We start from the raw sequence: 21,403 nt of genomic DNA on the forward strand, positions 1-21,403 counted from the left end.
AAGGTTAATCTATGCCTGATCGATCAGAGTCTTCTCACACTCCATTTAGTATTCAACTTGGATATCACATCGCCCATCTAAATGAAGCTCACCCTGAACTTGCGTGTGTGTGCATATAACTGTGAGAGGAGAGGACTTTCACGTTTTCTGAGCAGGGTATGACTTATAATATTTGTGAGACTCTCAGCACAGCTGCAGGGGGGGGCCCAAACTCATCATCTGAACTCGGGTGCACACCAAAAGTGCTTGTGTGAAAGCACACTTACAGTGTTGTGTTGATGTCAGAACAGCTGTGCACCACTATGGCCTCATCACAGACAGCTGATGTGCACACATACTCTTAAAACACACACACAATTACACAATAACAATGTGCATCTGTGATACAGCAGAAGTGCATATTTAATGATGTTTTTAGTATACACACTATCTAAATCTATGTATTTTGTCACCTTTTGCTCTTTTTAGGGCAAGAAATGAAATCGTACCTTCCTAATCTCCCTAAACAGTCTCTCAACATGCAGATTTCAGTGGTTGGAAAGCTTGTGGAATTTTTCCAACCTTTATATGAACAATAACCATCATTCTCAGGAACATGTTTGCATTGAGGATGTCTACACGTCTGCTATAAATAGCCTTTGGTTCTGCTATGGCTTCATCCTCTAGCTAAAATCCTGCTAATGTTTTTGTTGTGCTACCATTTTATTGATTTGTTTTGCAATTATTTTATTTTTGTGAGAGCTGAACAGCCACCATGAATTGGTACAAAAACAAAAAATAAAAAAACAAATGAGTCACCATAGCAGCACTCCAAATAAAAGCAAATTTAGAGAGTGGGGTGAGGGAGCACCCCATCTGAGCATCTAAATCTGTGCTTCACTTAGCTTTATAAAACATCCATGCATTCACAGAACATCACATCCAGTGCCGGGAAATGTGTGTCCGAGTGGTGAAAATATTGGTTAATGGAATGTATAAATCAAAGAGAAATACATCAACTATGTGTGTGTGCGTGTGTGTGTGTGTGTGTGTGTGTGTGTGTGTGTGTGTGTGTGTGTGTGTGTGTGTGTGAGGAGAGCTTGGCTGCAATGGAGGTCATCTGGGAAGTGTCTATGCGAGACACAAGTGCTACATTTTGCGCAAGGCTGTAGATTCTCTTCGCATGTGCTGCGGACTGCTGATAACGTCAGTCTGATGCCTCTTACAGTGCGTGCTGGCATGTCCGCAGACAGCTGCGAGCCGGCAGTGGGCAGGGCTTGGATACAGTGCATGGCCTCTGTATGCACTCTCCTGCTTTACAATGTAAAGGAGGGTTTCAACTGGCACTGTGGTGAGTGGACAATCGCTCCAGTACCGTTTGAAGATATTGAAGACACATGGACAGGGGCATTCTGCCCTATAACACATGGAGGAGGAAAGATGATTGGACAAAACCGAGTCTTTAGTTCTCCGCTCCAGCTCAAACTCTGTGGCCCCTTCGTGCTGGCGCGGAGCCAACCGCTGGGCCCCCTACCATGCATAAATACATTCACACTCTCATGTTTTCTTCAGAGACAGATTAGTTTGAATGCTGTTGTGCAAAGTTGATTTCCAGGGTCAAGCCTTCAAAGATTTAAGTATGCATTAGTTAAGCGCACACTTTGAAAAGCCCTAAACCTTTTATTTTTTCATGCTCATTCCCAAATCAAAATGCCGTGCTCAAGGCTCCTCATTTGAGAAGCAGGAAAATTTGTGCCAGGCGAGAGAGAGAGAGAGTGAGACTATCAGGAAAAAGAAGTATTAGAACAAAAGCAGCATGCAAATAACTCTCTCTTACAAAGTCTGACAGCCATTGATTTTTGTTTTTGGTATTTTTCTCTTTTTTCACTGCATTGTTTGATTGCGTTTGCGGTGTGACTCACTTCTATCCTTTTAGCGGGGCCATCCAGCACTTTCTTTAGAGACACTCTCAAAGGCAACACACACAACAAAGAAAAAAATAACTGAAAGAGAGAGAGCGAGAGAATGAAATGAGAGTGCACAAAGTAAGAAATAAAGCCATGGTTTTGTACTGAGGTTAGGCATTAGACAGCTCTGTGAGGGTAAGGAGGCGGAAATTAAAGGTTGTATGGGTTAGCTGTAATAAGAAGTAAAAATTCTATAAAAAAAAATTTCAAAGTGGAATTGATTATTAACAATAACTAATAAACATTTAAAGACAGACCTACTGTAAGCTCCAAGGTCGTTAACTGATGGCGTATGCTTCTGTTGAAGCTAGCAGTCCGCGTTAATTCAACTTTGTGTTAAGGATGTGCACGGATAGACGACATTCGGTTTACCGTTTGATGCGCCACTATTTGCATATCAAAATCACTATTAGGTTATTCTACACGTGCAATAGAGGTCTTCAACCTGATCTGAGCTCGACGAGTTCCAACAAACCGTCAGGTTTTCCGGCCGGGTTGGGACAGTTTTTTTTTTTTGAAGTATAGGGCGAGTTAGGTGCTGTTCAAACACTTTTGTGTTTGCATCTGTTCCGTTTTTGATTATAGATCAGTGATACCGAACTGACGTTTTTGACTGTTGCGCTGAATCTCAATTTTTACAGTTCAGTGCCTAGTGCAGTATCACCACATTTTTAGACTTTAAGTAAAGATAAAAAGGCTTAAACACACCTCAAAACACCTGCGCTGTGTTTCATTCGTTGTGCTGCATTCTGAAGAGTACTTTGTGTGACTGTTCGTTATACCATTAAATATGATTCCAGTTTGTTTTTCAGCAAGCAACGGTTCAGTGCTTGGTAAACGGTAAGACAGAGTTTTTCCTCTTTTGCTCTGGTGTGCATATTTAGTCAAATAATAAGAGAAGTTCAATATAATTTGATTTTAAACCATTTAAAAATCAAAACATTCCAAAGAAGCTATTTAACTGCAAGCAGTGGGACTCCACGTACATAAAAATACTTGCGTTCGATCCCTCACGGAAAACTGAAGCAGACCTTGCGGAGTGCATATACTGGCAGGGACAGTTTCATTATTTTTGTTTGACTTTAAAGTGATATTTTATCATTTGAAGACTCATGTAATGTGCTATTTAGCTTACAGTGTACTGTATTGCTGCTGTTTTGAGTAGTGTTCAAGGAAGTTCAATTAAAATACACAGTATGTTTCCGTTCATACATATACATACATTATATATATATATATATATATATATACACACTTTTTATATCAACCACTTTTATATTAATAGTTTTATATTTTTTCATAATTTTTAATCATTTTGAATTATGTCGAAATAATAAAAAAAAATACGTTTTGCCTAACTTAGACTAGCATTAAAAATAAAACTTAAATCAGCCTAGGGGGTTTGCTGGTTTAAGATAGTTTAGCAGGTATTTCAGCCTGACTGGTCCTAACCTGAACAACTGACAAATGCCATAAACTTTTCAAAAACCATTAAAAATGACCAGTCTGACTATTGGGAAACAGCTTGGTGGCCAGCTAAGACCAGCAATTTACCTAACTGTACCTTACTGTGATGGATTCTGTGATGCTGGAAATGGGTGCTAGTGCTAATAATAAAACAAAAATCAGGATGAGCATGACAATGTTCAAAGTACCATCAAATCACCACCATTTATGGACATACATAAATTTGAAAATGTTGAACAACAACACAAGAGAGAAGTACTTTTCAAAACATGTAGGCATTCCTTTTCAAAACTCAGGCATTACCGAGACATCACAGACACGAGGATGCTGACCTGCTATCGACTATCAAGTCAATACAACTATTAGACTATTGAGTCCTTACTCGCCATTCCACAGCAGGCAGAGCAAAGTCGATACAGTAGTTAGTAGAGAAAAGAACAGTAAGAAACCCACAGACACCAAAACACAGAGTGTGAGTTATACAATAATTTAGACCAGAATAGCCCCAATCCCTTAATATACCATCTTCTTTACCTGCAGAGAGAGCTAAATGCATTTAATTGAGTTGGCATTACTGACATTATTTTCACTTAATGGTAGAATCATGGTCACCTACATGCAGGTACCCTAACGTTCATAATTGAGTGTTTCGTCACTCTAGTGCAGATTACTCTTTTCTTTTTTACTGTTGAGCTGATTTTCATAATTATTGAGCTGATATTTCACAAATTTGACCTAAACCTTTAAATTCCATTCAAATACATTTCATTAGAGTCCTCTATCATAAAGAGATTATGTTCCTTACGGGGCAGATTTGCACACTTTGATGTGATTTGTGCATTTCTAATTTTGTGATCTTGCATGAGCTATGAATTATTCTCTTGTTGCCACATTGCTGATGTCATATCTTCAAATGCTCTCGGAGAAGCCAACCTGTCGCTCTGAGAGCTAACAACAGACTAATGACAGAGCTATTAGAGGAAAGGAGAACTTGAGCTCAGATGTGAAAAAAATCTAGAAGCACTATAGCAATGGACAGAAATGTCAGCACGATTTGGACAAAAAAATAATACTGTGTCTATTTTTATGCCAGAGATGTGGAGCAACTAACAAAAAGTAGCGAAGCCCCAAACCTAACTACATTTTTAGTAGCATGACAGTAACGCTGCAACTTTCAAGATAGTGTACAGTATCTTGTCAAGCAACTATTTTTCCAACATGTATGGTGCAAAGTTAAAAAAACGCCACATTCCTGTTTTGTTTTTTTATGTCACATTGCAATGCGCAGCCTTACAACCAAGCGAACAAAGCCAGTCATCAGATGTGCTCTACAACAGTGCAGTGGAACAGTGTTCCTCAACTGGTGAGTCGCAACCCAAGAGTTTCTCACAGGTCTGTTAGGATAGGGACATGGACAGCAGAGAAAAATAAATAAATGGCATGGTTCTCCCGCCATAGAAATGTTTTCAGCGGCCATTTAAGCGACATTTCGGGCCGGCAAGGCAAATTTTGTGATGTGTGTTTGTAACGACCTTCTCAAGGAGGACAGGGAAACTGGGGATCTGGCACAAGGTAAGTCTTTTAATGGTTCTTTATAATGTGCAACCATACACACACACACACACACACGTAAGCACAGGAACGCTGAGTTGCTGTACGTCCGTCTCCCTCTGCTCTGTGGCTGCTGGCTTTTTATCCGCTCTCCTCGCTCTACTGTAATTAGAGACAGGTGTTAGACATAATTTAGCTCAGGTGAGAGCGCCCTTACCGCTTTTCTCTCCCGTACGAGCGCTTGACCACGCCCCCGCTGCCACAGTGTTCTGCACTTTTTACACATTAAATAAGCTTCTCATCTAACTGAGATGCAATATTCGAATGGTGCAACTGAAGCCTGTTTTTGTGTGAGTGTGGTACCAGCTATTAGAGGTCTGCATTCCCGTCGGGTCCCGACAGAGCCCGACACGCTGAGTCAATTCGGGTCGGGCTTGGGAAAATGTATTTTTTAATAGATAGGGCTCGGGTCGGACTCGGGCTCCTTTAACTTCTCTCCTTTCATTGTGCCCATAATCGCGCACTAAAATAATACAAGTAATATATAGCCTATAATTATAAATAATATATTATAATACTATAATTAATATTACAAATATTATACATAGCCTATATGCATGTATATGTGCGTTTTCAGCACAGCAGGGAGGACGCTGGAGGAGAGGAGAACAGCTCTGAAGCCTTCAACGTTGGATGCGATTCTTTTTCTTCACAACACCGCCAATAAACAGTGACAGTTCAGCCTTTGCACAGTTCAACGATTTATAATTAATTTTTTACGTTAGCCAGTTGGCGAAGAGTTCTTTGAAACATTGTTCTCCAGTTTCTGTAAAGTTTCTTCACATCAAAGAAAGGTAGGCCGCACATCTTTATTTACGTATTTGCTGCTGGATCACATAGCTTGGCTATTATCTACTGCATGCTTATACTATTCTGTAATGGATCGTCGGTAATAATATTTGTGGGCATGATTGCCGGTGGCACTGTAACTTTATATTTGAGGCCTATAATAACTTTACCTATTAGCATGTGTGTTTGCGTGTATTAGAGAGAGCGTGCATTAAGATTTACACACACACACACACACAAACAAACACCACTGAAAGTAGGCCTATATACACTGTTAATTTTTTTATTTTATTTATTTATAAAAGAAAATGACACACTTGTTCAATACAGAATTTGTTCTACTCTGTTATTTCTCATGCTCATATAAATGCTTTGGCAATACAATGTACAATTTGTCATGCCAATAAAGCTCATTTGAATTGAATTGCATTAGAGAGAGCGCGCGTCAGAGAGCTTAAATATTGGCGTCAGAGAGCTTAAATATTGGCGTCGGGCTCGGGCTGAATAATTGCATTTGTTTTCGGGCTGGGGTCGGGCTAGGGCTTGAACACTACGGGCCAGGGCCGGCTAGGGCTGGAGTTTTTGGCCCGTGCAGGGCTCTACCAGCTATCTAGCAACCACTCACGCCTCTGATCTGCTCTAACCTACTTTATCTCTGGAGTGTGCATGCATCCACCAGACTTCCCTCGATATTCCACCACAGACCACAAAACTGATGTAACCAATTTGATTTCTAGTGAGAGTTTTCTAGAGTGCCATGTATGACATAAAAATTTCTCATATTCTATTTTGCATGTTTCTAATTTCAGCATTTATTTTTCATTACAAATGATATTATATGCAACAGTTTCAGTAAAAAAAAAAGTTCTCCCCTTTTCTCCCGCCCAATTCCCAATGCGCGCTAAGTCCTCGTGGTGGCATAGTGACTCGCCTCAATCCGGGTGGCAGAGAACAAAATCTCTGAGACAGTTGATCCTTGTTCGCTTGTTGAGCGCGTTACCGTGGAGACGTAAGACATGTGGAGGCTCACGCTATTCCCAGCGCCATCCACGTACAACTGACCAATTTCCTCTCTCTCTTAAATAGTGTTTGGAAATCTGAAGACTCCGATTCATTTCAGTGAATCGGTTCCTTTTAATAGATTTATTCAGACAATTAATTTGAGTTTACTGGTTCAAATATTTTGTAGTCACTCAACAGACTTCACAATAGTCTCTGCGTCCCCTCTCCATTTACAAGCTTTTTTGTAGTGAAATAATAAATGAAATACTCATGTTTTCAATTCAGTGTTTTTTTACATATACTTGTTAGTATACATTAATGTGTTCAAGTTCATGTTGTCACCCTAACGGAGATCCTCTTTTTTTGCCAGACAAATACTGCAAGAATGAATTAAAAAAATATTGGCAAAATTCTGAAAAACTGCTTTTTAAAATTATATAGCCTAAAATCAAAAAAATATTGTATAATTATTATTAGCAATTTGTAGCATATTTATACCATTTTATTTCAAAAAGTTAGCTTGACTGTAGCCTAACTGCTATAAATTATGAGCAGTTTGGCAAGTTACATCTTCAAAGAATCATTAGATATCAAGAATAAAAGACATAAAATTGGCACTGTGCAGTTCAGTTAGCACTGACTAACTGTCATGACAACTGTCATGGAGTGTGAAGTAGAGCTTGGAGTGTGAGCTTGGAGTGTGAAGTAGAGTACAAACAAAACGGAGTGTTGCGTCTTCCCTTTGAAGTAAGCATTGTATGACTTGCAGAACCTGTTCTTCTCAGTCACAGCAATCTAACACGGGCGTTGATGCTAAGATAAGGGCGTAGAGGTTTCAGATGAGACGTAAAGATGCAGAGGTGCTGTGTTTAGTGTCTGAAGGACTTACGGGTGGTGGTGCTGGTGGGACTGGGCACCCAGTTCTCCGTGAAGTTAACATTGCACATGTTGGTGCTGCAGCAGCAGAATCGGTAGGTGCCATTCTGGATCTGCGACGGCGTGGTGGTAACCACGCAACGGTCATCATGGCAGTCCTGCTGGTCGCCAATGTAAGTCCAACAGCCTGTGATAAAAGCATGCAGCTGGTTGATGAGTGAATGCGAGAATGAGACATTGAGATTGTCTGTAGGAATGTGTACAGCTGAAAAAATATGCTTTCCGAAAGCCGAAATTCTGAGCACAATAACAGCCAATCAGAAAATGTTTGATGTTTAATATACAAGTAGGTGGAGCAGGATTTTGGACCAATTACATTTTATTGTGGGATAGACACCAAGCAACACACAAAATGTTCTTTATTCCTTTATAACTTTGTGTCTTGCTAAAACATGGTGTAACATGAAAAAAATACTACTCAAAGAATGAGTACACATGTCCAAACTTTTTACTGGTAGTGTACCCCTGACCTTGTTTGACGAGGCGGATCTCTCCATCATGCGTTTTCTCCCAGAGGCCATAGCAGCGGCTGCTCTTGCTGCACAGGATGGTGTTGTTTTCTCTGGTGATGTGCCAGTCACCAGCCACACTCTGTTCATCCACCTGCTGGTGCTGGTCATTAAACGCACACTCCCTCTCTCTCTCCTCACTCTGAGCAGCTGTTGACAAACAATATAAAAATTTTAAAAAAGCCACTGAGAACACAAACTAACACAGAATTAACATCTATCAGGGTGTCCATCACACATAGGCCTACATATGGAACACAACAAGGAAAAGCAAAGTGATCATTTACTATACCAAAGTTTCTATAAAGGCAAGGCTGTCAACTTGGCCACCATTTTGGCAACACTCATTTTCTATTCCAATTGGAAAGAGAATGTTTAAAGCCAAGGGACTGCTTGCACTAAGCCTCATGATGTATTTCCACTTTAAAATAGTGCAGCCCACTAGTTTCTGGTTAAATGTGTTTACATGCACCATAGTTGCCTAGTTCCCTAAGTGCCACTTATATTGAATGTTCAAGCTTTTTTAAAATTCAGTGGAAGAACAGTCTTTAATTCAGCCCGAGCCAATCTGAGAAAGCAATGGCTGGTATATACTCCAATCCAAGTGCATTTCACCATTGAAATTGAGTCACACGGAGGTCTAAAGCAGACATTTAACCACAGATCAGCTGGAAACGCAAATGACAAAAGGTGGAATGAGACAGGGTACCAGCGCCACGTGCTTTAGTCACTGCTGTGTTCCATGTATGAGGGAGGACTCTTATTAATCTTATAAAGTTGCCATTCACGTAGATACTCATGTTCCAATGGAATGACTGGCCTTGTGTCAGCACAGCTTTTAACAAGATCCACTTGTTTAAACTTCCTTAAATTATATTAGCATTTACTATTAAACTGTATTTCACTACGAATCATCATCTACATGATTACAGGTCTGTCCAAATTAATCTTGCGACACTGTTAGAGTAAAAGTGAGGCAAAATGGGGCAAAATACTCGTGTCACAATAAACATCTAAAATATGTATGAGATTTTCGTGTCATTTGCTGCAAGATTAGCAGCAGCTGTGCTGCTCACTGTAAAACAAAAAATGTGGGCTCCGTCAGCAGCTGTTTTGTGAGTCTGTCATTAACAAAGTTCTACACATCATCACCCCTTGCATCTTTGATAATGAAATATATTAGTATAATTAGTAACGTTTTGCTCGTGTCATCTTGGACTTAGTGACACCTAGTGGTGTGGATGCAGCATCATTCAAAATCAAGTTATTGGTTACAGATGCCATTGTGGAAATTCACTATTCGGGATTAATTTAATTCAAGAGTGAATGTGCCCAATAACAAGATTGTTACTGAGATTAAGCGAGTAGTATTCAGCTGTTCATGTGATTCTAAAATGGCAGCTCCCATGAGGTGCCCCTGCCCCATGTAGAATAAGACAGCTTTTATAAAGTTACTGATATGATTTTATACCTTATTTTCAAAATTACAATTAATTTACAAAGTAAAACATTTGTAATTGGGGAAAAAATGAACGAGCGCACCTTTAAAAATTTCAATGATTTTCCTGCACAATCGGTGCATAAAAACTGGGGAAAATGTCACCTAAATATGCCAAATATGACTCCTTTCAGAATCCAAACAAAATGATATCCTGTCTTGAGGACGTTAAATTGTTTATTCTGAACAGAGTGTAATCAGTTTGAATGTGGGAGTGTATTTCTGATCAATACCGCTAAACCTTGATTAATAAGATGCAATAAGAAGGGCAGGGAACTGAAATGGTCCAAATCGCTTTATGCTGGGAGCTAAACAACGGAACACCTGGGGCCTCCTGTGCACCTGCTGCTCCTCAATACAACCACATACATGTTCACGTACGTGTACACACAATACATAACCCAAAAAACTTTATTACAATGCTTCAGTAAATCAGTGTCATGACATCATTGGAAGGGTGGGGAAAACAACAGTGCAGAGTCTACGTACAGAGAAATAACCTTCTAAGCAATGCTGTTTATTTAGGGAACACAAAAGCGTGATGACTGATAAGGGCCCTAGCCAACAGGACTACCCTCATTTCCATGAGCAGAGCCAGCGGGGCTGAATTCTGCTGTCGGCTGATCGCAATCTCTGCTGCAGCTGGCCTGTGCTCAACCCAACTGTATCCAATGAATTAATCCTCTCTTTCTGCAGCACTGTCATGCAAATTGCCAGGCCAGTGTCTGAGTTACTAAGAGGAAAAAATCTTAATGCCACTCGTTTAACTTGGCGAAGTCAAGGATCTCAGCTAAGTAGGTGGGTGAGGAGTAAACCCCCCGGTAGCATCTTTACTGTACTCCACATCAGTGTTAGTATTGTTAACGAAAACTAGAGCGAGAACTAAAAGGACTATATAAAATATTGTCGTTAACTGAAATAAGAATAAAAACTAATATAGTTGTAAAACTAGAAACTAAACTCATGACTCCACAAATAACTACATTAAAATAAGTTTGACATTTTGAAACACATAATCCTCCTGAGACCCGTGTAGGACTGCTTTGTGTATTTACCATTTCCCTTTTTGATTTGTAACTAGCAGCACCTTATGTTGTGAAATTATGTGAAAGTTGTTACATTTTAATTTATTTTTTATCAAATTGTTTATGATGTTTCCATGAGTATTGGTTATTCATGTTTTTAACATATTACAGACATTACAGCTGATTTTCTGCAAAGCTGCTTTGGATCAGTGTGAATTGAGAATAACACAGTTAAAAAAAACTATACAAACAAAAATTGTATAGTTGATTTGACTCTAATGTTCCAATAATCTTTTTCTACTTTAGCAACAACATTTTTATGTTTTCTCTTTGCATTGTCAAACAAACAAGTGATAGCTAGTGCTTAAGCATTTTACCAATCAGAAATGAGCATAAATAATTCTGCTCAAATGTTTTGGGTAGCCTTCCACAAGCTTCTCACAATAAGTTGCTGGAATTTGGCCCATTCCTCCAGACAGAACTGGTGTAACGGAGTCAGGTTTGTAGACCTTCTTACTCGCACATGCTTTTTCAGTTCTGCCCACAAATTTTCTATCAGATTGAGGTCAGTACTTTGTGATGGCCACACCTTGACTTTATTGTCCTTAAGCCATTTTGCAAAAACTTTGGAGATATGCTTGCGGTCACTGTCCATTTGGAAGACCCATTTGTGACCAAGCTTTTACTTCCTGGATGAAGTCTTGAGATGTTGCTTAAATTTATCCACATAATTTCCCTTCCTCATGATGTCATCTATTTTGTGAAGTGCACCAGTAACTCCTACAGCAAATCACCCCCACAACATGATGCTGCCACCCCCATGCTTCACGGTTGGGATGGTGTTCTTTGGCTTGCATGCCTCACCCTTTTTCCTCCAAACATAACGATGGTCATTATGGCCAAACAGTTACATTTTTGTTTCATCAGACCAGAGGACATTTCTCCAAAAAGTAAGATCTTTGTCTCCATGTGCAGTTTATGGCAGTTTTGGAGCAGTGGCTTCTTACTTGCTGAGCAGCTTTTCAGGTTATGTCGATATATGACTGGTTTTTCTGTGGATATAGATACTTGTCCACCTGTTTCCTACAGAATCTTCACAAGGTCCTTTGCTGTTGTTCTGGGATTGATTTGCACTTTTTGCACCAAATTACGTTCATCTATAGGAGACAGAATGTGTCTCCTTCCTTAGCAGTATGATGAATGCATGGACTTGTAATTGTGGCTGATTTCTTTTTATTTTCCCATGATGTCAAGCAAAGAGGCATTGAGTTTGAAATTAGGCCATAAAATACATCCCCAGGTACACCTCCAATTGACTCCAATTAGCCTATAAGAAGCAAATTGGCTAATAGACTATAGGATTGACAAATTTTCTGGAATTTTCCAAGCTGATTAAAGGCACATTTAACTTAGTGTATGTAAACTTCTGACCCACTGGAATTGTGATATAGTCAATTAAAGTGACACAATCTCTCTGTAAACAATTGTTGGAAAAGTTACTTGTGTCACGCACAACATAGATTACCAAAACTAGAGTTTGCTAATATGAAATCTGTGGAGTGGTTGAAAAAATATATATATATTTTTTGACTTCAACCTAAGTATATGTAAACTTCTGAGATCAACTGTAGGATTTCCAAGGGGAAAAAAATAGAGCTATGGTCCACTGTAGTGGCAAATTTGTTTCAAGTTTCAAAATGCATATTGGATGAAACTAGGTCCTAGATGGCCCTGAAAACTTTTATTTGAGTTTATGCATTGGCAGCCTTAACCCTCTGGTGTCTGAGGGTGTTTTGGGCCATGGAGAAGTTTTGACATGCCTTGACATTTGTGCTTTTTTCAGTTGCTTAAAAACACATTAATGGCTAAAGTCTGATAACACTGTATTCAGCACAAACTGGGCTACAATAATATGTGAGCAGCATTTGTGTACATGTTTGTATTTTTGAGAATATAACATTTACACATGGTTTTTGAAAAAGGTCATTGATATAAGGCCATATAACAAATACTAAACATTTGTCCACAAGCCTTTTGAGAACTGGATCGTGTAGCCTAGAGTTTTTGCTACAAAATGATGTGAAAACCATCCTGATCACTCATTCAAACAAAACAATATACTAATTAAACTTTTGTAAGACACTTTTAGTGTTAGAAAGGTCATATGCTAGGAGGCGTGAACTATCATGAATATTCATTGTAATTCACACATGAGGAGACAAAGACCCCTCCCCTGGGCCTATCAATGAGGAATGTGACAAAGAGAATGAATGTGAGGAGACTTAATGATGAAAATCAAGTTAAAAGGAGTAATCTGACTATACATTTTCTTTACATAAAGACTTTACTTAATTTTAGACCTACACTACCATTTAAATGAAGTCTCTTCTGCTCACCAAGACTGCATTTATTTTATCCAAAATACAGTAAAAACAGTGATATTTTGAACTATTTTTACAATTTAAAAGAACAGTTTTCTATTTGAATATATTGTAAAATGCAATTTGTGATCAAACCTGTATTTTCAGCATCATTACTGCAGTCTTCAGTGTCTCATGATCCTTCAGAAATCATTATAATATGCTGATTTTCTAATATGGGCATATTTAAAGTGCATTTTACTCATTTAACCTGAACACATATTTGCAAGCACAAGCTATGTTGATGACAATGAGGCAGCATAAATACTAGTTATAATATAATCTAAACATTCATATAATTTTTTATATCATATTACATATCATATTTATATCATTCAGCATACAATTGAAATACCTGCTTTAGCCGAAACAGCATTTAAAATGTAACTAAAACTTGCTTATTATGCTTGCTTATATTTCGAATTTCAATATTCTGAATCCTGGCTGGCAAGTCTGGAAACAGTCCCACTAGTAAAATATGAACATGTTTATATAAAATAGCATGTCAACTAATTAAAACTAAATGAATTACTCGTCCAAAATTGTATCCTCGGCTGGATCAAGTCTCTCTTCAAAATACAAACGTTCATCGGAGTCCTGCTCTTCTTCGGAGGAAAATTTTAACTTTTCGTCACTATCCAGGTGTTTTCTCAATTGTGTATCGTGCTGTCTTTCAAACGCGCAGAAAAATTAACGAACTTGTTGATTTTAAGACAAACTCGGGGGCGTTTACCATTTGATTGGATCGTCTCAGCACATTACTGTATGAATAGCGCGCTCTACTGGTGGGTGTGATCACATTAGAGATAAATTAGCTGAACCAGGTGAAACTGTACATCGCTTTGTTTCATACAGCTTATATTGCAGGAGAATTTTTGTTTTAAATTTGAATTGATTTATTTAAAAGTAGACATTATAAGCTTTTTTTAGACATGTTTCATGTTTGTGTGATAAGTATACGTGGAGTTTCAGTTCAATTTTGTGACGAGTTTCAGAAATATGCTCGTGAACACTGAGACCCTTTTTATTTTCTTTATTTTACAAAAACACAAGGTTTTGTTGTTATTGTGAGTGTACACAAATAAAAGTAGACCCTTTATGGTCTCTAATGATGTCTTACACTTATCTGTATGCCCAAAAATGACAGCGAATTTTATTTTGTTTATGCTGTAATGATGAAAAAATCCAGCAGGACGAACCGGTGTGTCCGTCGAACCCAGAGGGTTAAAATTCTTCTAAAATTAAATAAAAATACAAAAATAACATTTTAGAACATACATATAAAAAAAATACAAATTAAAAAGCTACAGATAACAAATTCTTGAAATATGAGAAGGAATTTCTGTGCGAATCGCACGGAAAACAATTCTTATGTAAATTATCACATTTAATCCAATATACAATTTATGCAAAAATTTATTTATGGATGGTTTACAATGAATCAGGTTCAGCTTGTTCTTGATTATCCTATAGAGTGAAAATGAAAACAAATGAAACTAAAAATTTAAAGGACAAATTAAAAATAAAACTGAATAAATGATAATTAGGCATTGCAACGTTTGACTTTGCATCAGTTCACACATTGTAACTTAAAATAAAACTAAAATGGAATAAAACACAAAAATAAATATAAAATAAAACTAAATATACTAAAATAGAGACAGGAAAAATAAATCCATAGGCTCCTATTCATGAAATACTAGCAAAACTAATTTCTGCGAGAAAGATGCGTAAAAAAAATTATGTGAATGATCGCAAATTATCAAGTCCATGGGACAATTTACACACAAATGGATTTATGAAAGATTTTCTTACATATGTCCCACAGAGTGAAAACTGATGACAACTGAAAATTGTAAGGACAAGTTAAAAATGAAAATCAGGTCCATAACATTTTTTAACTATAATAACACTGCTCCACATTCCCTCAGAACCTGGAGAGAAATGGAGAGAAAACTGCCACTCTATGGCCCTGCATGGGGGAGGGCTTTGTCTGCTGCCCTACAGGAGTAAAGCCTTAAATGGCCACACCAGTCTGCATCACCGCACACACACATTCCAGCCGGTGGTCACACAAGGACGTAGGAATGCATCCTCTGCATCGCCGTGGCTGGCTACGCTGCATGACTCCTCATTATACCAACTAAGCCTTAACCTAAAACAGGTCAAGTCTAGACTGAGGCGCAAAAGAATTCCCTCAGCTTTCAAAATTAGGCTAGGAGGGAAATATAGCCTTAGTTTGGCATGCCCCTCTTCAAGACAAAACAGAGCTGGGGACAGTAAAGCAACGCTGATGGTTCGGAGATGCCTCCCAATTATCGGGGTAAAACAGAGGACTCCTTCTCTATTGACAGTAATGAGCATATGAGAACTGAAACTTATGGATACCACTCATGTCCTTTTCCTCTCAAACTCATATGCACTCTGCCACACACACAGTAGCTCTGTTCCAAAAGATAGTGTACTGTCTTGCTGCCTTAGGTCTGTTTTTAGGTCCATGACATATCAAGTTAAAGACAATGTCAACTTTTGAAAAGGTGTCTCATCTAGCTTTTTTTAGTGCAAGAAAATTTTCGGTCTGTAAAGCCCTGTTCACACTGTCAGTGTTTTTGTCATTGAATGTGACAGGAGACCATTCACTTTCAATAAGAGCTAGAAGCTACTGGCGACACAAGCAACAGCAACCATTAGTGACAGGATGTGGACACATCAAGAGATGCAACAAAGTTGATTAAAAAGTTTAAATGTATGCAAATGCAGAGCAATATAGCGACAACCAATGAGAGATGACAGTGAGCTCACGTCATTAGTCTCCTGTGAGATAATAAAGCAGAGTGAAGGAAAGATTTGTCTGTAACCACACATATGGATTCAATAAAACTATGATGCGTGGAAAAAGATGCTTGTCATTCTGAGCGAGTTTGATTCATACATTGAAAGACTGTTCATTGTGTTGATATGATGCATTGAGCATTGGTGCATTTTATAACACTTTCCCATCCGGAATGCTAATTTTCAGCGGCAAGTAAACAGATTTTGAATCAAACTGGATGATGTACCAGAAAAATTTAGCATAATTACGTTTCCTATCTTTTGGAAAAGCTTCATGTAGGCAGCGAGACTATGAAGCCTTAAAACGCTACCGCTGCAGGCAGATCTCTAGGCTTTGGAACAGTGCAAGTCCCTTGAGCATAAGATTTTGTGCAAGTGATTGCAATTGCATCTTCATACAGTTAAAAGAATGTGACCATGGGTGTAACATGTGTATTGATTGTGCATTTTAGGCCTCGTCTTTGTTTTCGCGGCAGAGAGATAGGTCAAAAGGCACGACGGTTTCCTGTAATTTGGGTGAGAAGCCATGTGCCTGCTCCACAACAAAGGGGTGGAGAAGAACAAGACCTTCCGATCCAATCACACAGCTGCCCACAGCAAAGCAAAACATCACAGTGCTTTCCCTGGCTCCATAGAAATGCCTCAGGCCATAAGCTGCTCAGAGTTTGTGTGGTGGATAAGAACAGCAGGGAACAAAAATATTTTAGCCAGTGTAGCCAAAATTAAATCTCTGTTTATTACAAAAGAGTTATGCAAAGGAGCTTTCTTGAGTGTCGCTTTCAACAAGAAAGGAAAAGTACCTTTTTAAGATAACTAGACTCCCTGTCCACCATCTCTAAAAAGTAAGTGGTCATTTAGTAGCTCCTTTTATCCAAGCAAATGCCAGTTCACTAACTACAGGTTCAGTAAATGAGGAGGAATCATGGATAATCTCTTGTGGTGCTTGAACAAGCAACCTTTTGGTTGCAAACCCTGAAATGTAGCCACTATGCCACACACTCACCCTATCCAGCAAAATTTTGCCATGCCAAAAATAAATATAAAAATCAATCTTTAATTTCCACTGACTTTAGAGCCGAACAATGACCAAAAATTACGTTAATAACCTGCCCAAAAACAATCATGGTGCTTCACAGTCTATGTTTACAACCTTTACCCCTACTTCTTAGTACATAAGCCTATTTTAACAACCAAAATAATTTAATTCAGCATCTTCATGCGATGGTTAAGATGGCTTATGTAACGTTATGTAAATTACATCACTTTGGGAGAATACTGTTTACAAAATACTTGATCCAAACTCAAACCAACTCAAATATTAACCAAAAGAAATAGGGAATATATTTAGGAACTATTACAAGGAACTACAAACAGCGACATCAACTGCAACCAAAATCGACATAAAAAAAAAACTCTTGAATTATTGGACATACCTTCTATTGGTAAATTACAAAGCAAACGTATAATAGCAAATATATCTCTAGATGAAATCCAAAAAGTTATGGGTAGACTAAAAGCAAACAAAGCACCAGTAAGTGATGGATTTCCAATAGAGTGGTATAGAATATTTCAAAAAGAACTCCCCATTGGTTCTGACAACTTATAATTGGATTTTGAAGGAAAGGAAAACACCTCCATCATGGAAGGAGGCCATAACTAAAGTAGTCTGTCAAAATTATAGGCCGATATCACTGCTTAATGTGGACTATAAATGATATAGTGCTATTCTAAACACCAGATTTCAAGCATTCATACCAAATTTGAAAGATGAGGACCAAACCGGTTATGTTAAAGGATAGCAAACACATGACAATATAAGAAAAACACTAAATATAATAAATAGAATACAGAGAAACAAAATGCCTTCAGTCTTAATTAGTTTAGATGCAGAAAAAGCCTTTCACCGGGTTTGTTGGAATTTTTAATGCAACACTGGAAATTTTTGGCTTTAAAGTAAAATGTATTCAGTGTGTTAGGACTATTTATCACAACCCCATAGCTAGAGTTAGGGTTAATGGCTCTCTAATAGGGCTGCAACTAATGATTATTTGAACTAGTATATCGACGATTATTGCAACGCTTAATCATTAGTTCTTAACTGACACTAAAAGCTTGTGCCCCAAGTTAAAAGGTTGTATTAAATGAGATTGCAAACAATAAAAAGGACAGAATCATCTGGTAGAGACAGCAAAATACTTTAGAAATACTTACATTTTGGAACAATTCAAGTATTATGCTGGATATAAACTGAATATTTCAAAAACAAATGCTTGTTCAATTGTACACCAACACAGGAATTAAAACAAGAATATTTTAAAATATTTTGTTATATTCACTCCTTTTTTTAGGAGTGAATATAACAAAAAATTGGTCTAAATTATACAGGGCCAACTTTTAAATCATAAACCAAAAAATAAAGAGAGATATTGAGAGGTGGCCAACATACCCTTTAGATTTCAGTGACAAAATACGAGCTGTGAAAATTAATATCCAACCATGTCTGTTGTATTTGTTTCAAGACCTTCCAGTAGATATTCCACAAAACTAAATTAGTAACTGGAACAAACTGATCTCGAGATTCATATGGGATGGAAAAAGACCTAGAATAACATACACTACACTCCAACCACCATAAGATAAGTGGGAAATGGCAGTTCTGAATCTACAGGAATATTTCTAAGCAGCCCAGCTTCGTCCAATCCTTTGCTGGTGAAACACTCACTATACAGCCAAATGGAAAGATTTAGAGAAATGTATTGAAACCCTCCAAATTCAAAGGCTCATAGGGGAGAAAATCATACCTGAACAAAATAAAGGTCAAATTAGCCTAATAATAACATTCAATCTAGAAATATGGTGCTCAATCTGTAAACAATGAAAACTGGGAAAGGAACTTGGACTTCTGAAACAGATTTCATTTGATAGAGTCTAAACAGGGAACTAATTATTCAACATTTATACAATGGATTGAAAAGGGGTAACAGTAGAATGTACGGTCACTCACAAGGGAGAAATGTTCCAAGATTTAAAGTAGACTGTGGCAGGGCAGAGGGCGGAGCCGGGTCGTGATCATACACACCCGGTCCCTTATCAGGCTAATCAAGCCTCCGAGAGGGATAAAGGCAGACTGCGGAGGATTGTGCGGGAGAGAGAGATAGTTTACGGACATGTCCGTCGTGTGTGTGTGTTTGTCTTCTGTATAAGTTTTAAATTAAAATACTATTTATACTGACAAGCCGGTTCTCGCCTCCTCCTTTCCATTGACCGCTTTACAGAGACATTTGGTCTTGGGAACCATGATTTGTTTAGATTAGTATTGTCACGATACTAGAATTTCTAACTTCGATACGATACCTTGAAAAATATCGATATTCGATACCATTTTCGATACCACAGAGAAAAAAACTGCCACAATATTAAGAGGGTAGAACTGTCTAGAACATGACAATGAGGTATATTTTACATGAACAAAATGTCCTGAGGTATTGCACTTGTTCAAAAGCCTCTCAGATTGCCATACATTCAAAAACCAATAAAGTGCAAGTAAATAAAAATTGCAATCTTTTGTATTTCCAAGTCAAATCAAATCCAATCTCAATGTCAACAAAAGATACTTAAACGTCAGGGGGTTGGGGTTGACTAGCTTTCATAAGGTCTCTCGCTCTCTCCCTCTCTGCGTGCACGCTATGTATGTTGTGTGCGCGCTATCTATGTTATGCGTGCAGTATGTTCTGTCTCGCATGTGCGCTATAGATTCCGGAGATTTGAACTAAATTGCGGGCATCAGGGAGAAGCTATCAATATATGGGAGACTCCCGGAACTTCCGGGAGACTTGGGATGTCTGGCTTCATATCAAAAATATTTCCAGATAGCACTCCTGCTGTGTTCTTTATCAAACAAAACTGGTCACGGGGGCGCCGCATGCACTCGCCATCTTTACATTCACTTCACTTTTGCTATTTAACCAGAGCGAATGAGAGGAGTGCGAGTGTGTGTGGTGTTTGTCAACGCGCCTTTGGAGAGAAGTGAAAGTGACAGCTCGGCTAGTATCGATACTTAGGGAAATTAGTATTGGTACCGTTCAGATATTTCAGTATCGATATTTATCGAAATATCGATATTTTTGACAACACTAGTTTAGATAACTACAACTAAGTGATTATTATATGAAAGAAATCAGAATTACAAACAACCAATAAATACATCCATTAATTAATCTGAAAACAACTACAAACTTTCAAAGATGGAGAGAATTTGCCTGGAAGAGCCATTATTATCGAAATTACTTTTTATTTTTGAAGAAGTACATGTCTACACCAGATGAGAGAAAATGTCTCCACCTCTAGGTGGCAGGGTGCTCTGTGCTTTGATGGGAGATAATAGTGGAAGGGAGGAGGTGGGGCAAGGGGAGGGTAGAGGGGGATTATGAGATTGTTTTGGGGGGCAGTGGAGGCAGTCTGTACCAGTCTGACTATACCCTGCTACTGTTTGTGCTCCTGCTCTAGGTTAGAGCTGCCACTCAGAGGCCAGTCAGCAATTTCTAGAGATAACGCTCAACTCTGCCTTAGTGAGGACCTTCAGGCCTGCCCTAGTTCCACCTCCTGGTCTTCATTTTAAAGAGACAGCACAGTCAAAAAGCAGATACACTCCACTCCAGCTGAAAATAATTAATTTCCATGTTGGACTAGTCCAAGCTTTTTTATGTTGGCGCTGGTCTAGCTGGTACAGCTTTAAGAAGCCTGGTGGGAACACTAGTACACCAGCATCCCATGCCAGGGATCAGCATTCAAAACACAACAAATGCTGGTCTTTTCAACAGGGACCAGAGAGGTAATTGACTCATTTGCTGGTACTGGGAAAAACCAGAAAGTGCTTTTCTATAAAGAAAACAGAGTAAATGACTACACAAACGTAAACAGAGTACAAATTGGGATTAATTTATTGCGTCTCCGCAGAGGCCAAAAGCTGAGGATGCGTTTGCCAAAAAGCCGGAGGGCCTGGTGCCGTTTCCTTAAGAGTAGATTATCTGAGATGCTGGCACAGGCCCCATCTCCTGCCACTCTCTCTATGGCCAGGGAAGCTGTCAGGCTGGCTCTCAGATACAGGAAGACAGAGGGGGAAATGCAACCATGGGGATGGAGGATCAGAAGAAACCTCACTCCACTTTAGGGCTGAATTGTCGACAACGTCGACAATAAATAATTGTTGACAAAGATTGTTATTGTTAAATAGTTATTTGATCTTATTTTACGTAACAAGATCACATTAAACACTAATGATGACGCACGAGAGCAGCACTGCAGTTCACGCCTGACTGAGGAGAGAAAGAATTACACCGCTCACAGACCAGATGCACTCTAAACTTTC

At 38.5% G+C, this 21,403-nt stretch overlaps 1 protein-coding gene across 1 annotated transcript in view; it reads right to left on the reverse strand.

Annotated features, from left to right (window-relative positions):
* LOC127658593 (bone morphogenetic protein receptor type-2-like) overlaps positions 1-21,403 on the reverse strand; it is a 99,798-nt gene that overhangs the window by 37,678 nt on the left and 40,717 nt on the right. The window contains 2 exon segments of the mRNA XM_052147970.1: positions 7,705-7,878; positions 8,222-8,410. Coding sequence (XP_052003930.1) covers positions 7,705-7,878; positions 8,222-8,410 — 363 coding nt within the window.

The sequence above is a fragment of the Xyrauchen texanus genome, chromosome 18, assembly GCF_025860055.1.
Source record: "Xyrauchen texanus isolate HMW12.3.18 chromosome 18, RBS_HiC_50CHRs, whole genome shotgun sequence".
Lineage (NCBI taxonomy): Eukaryota > Metazoa > Chordata > Actinopteri > Cypriniformes > Catostomidae > Xyrauchen > Xyrauchen texanus.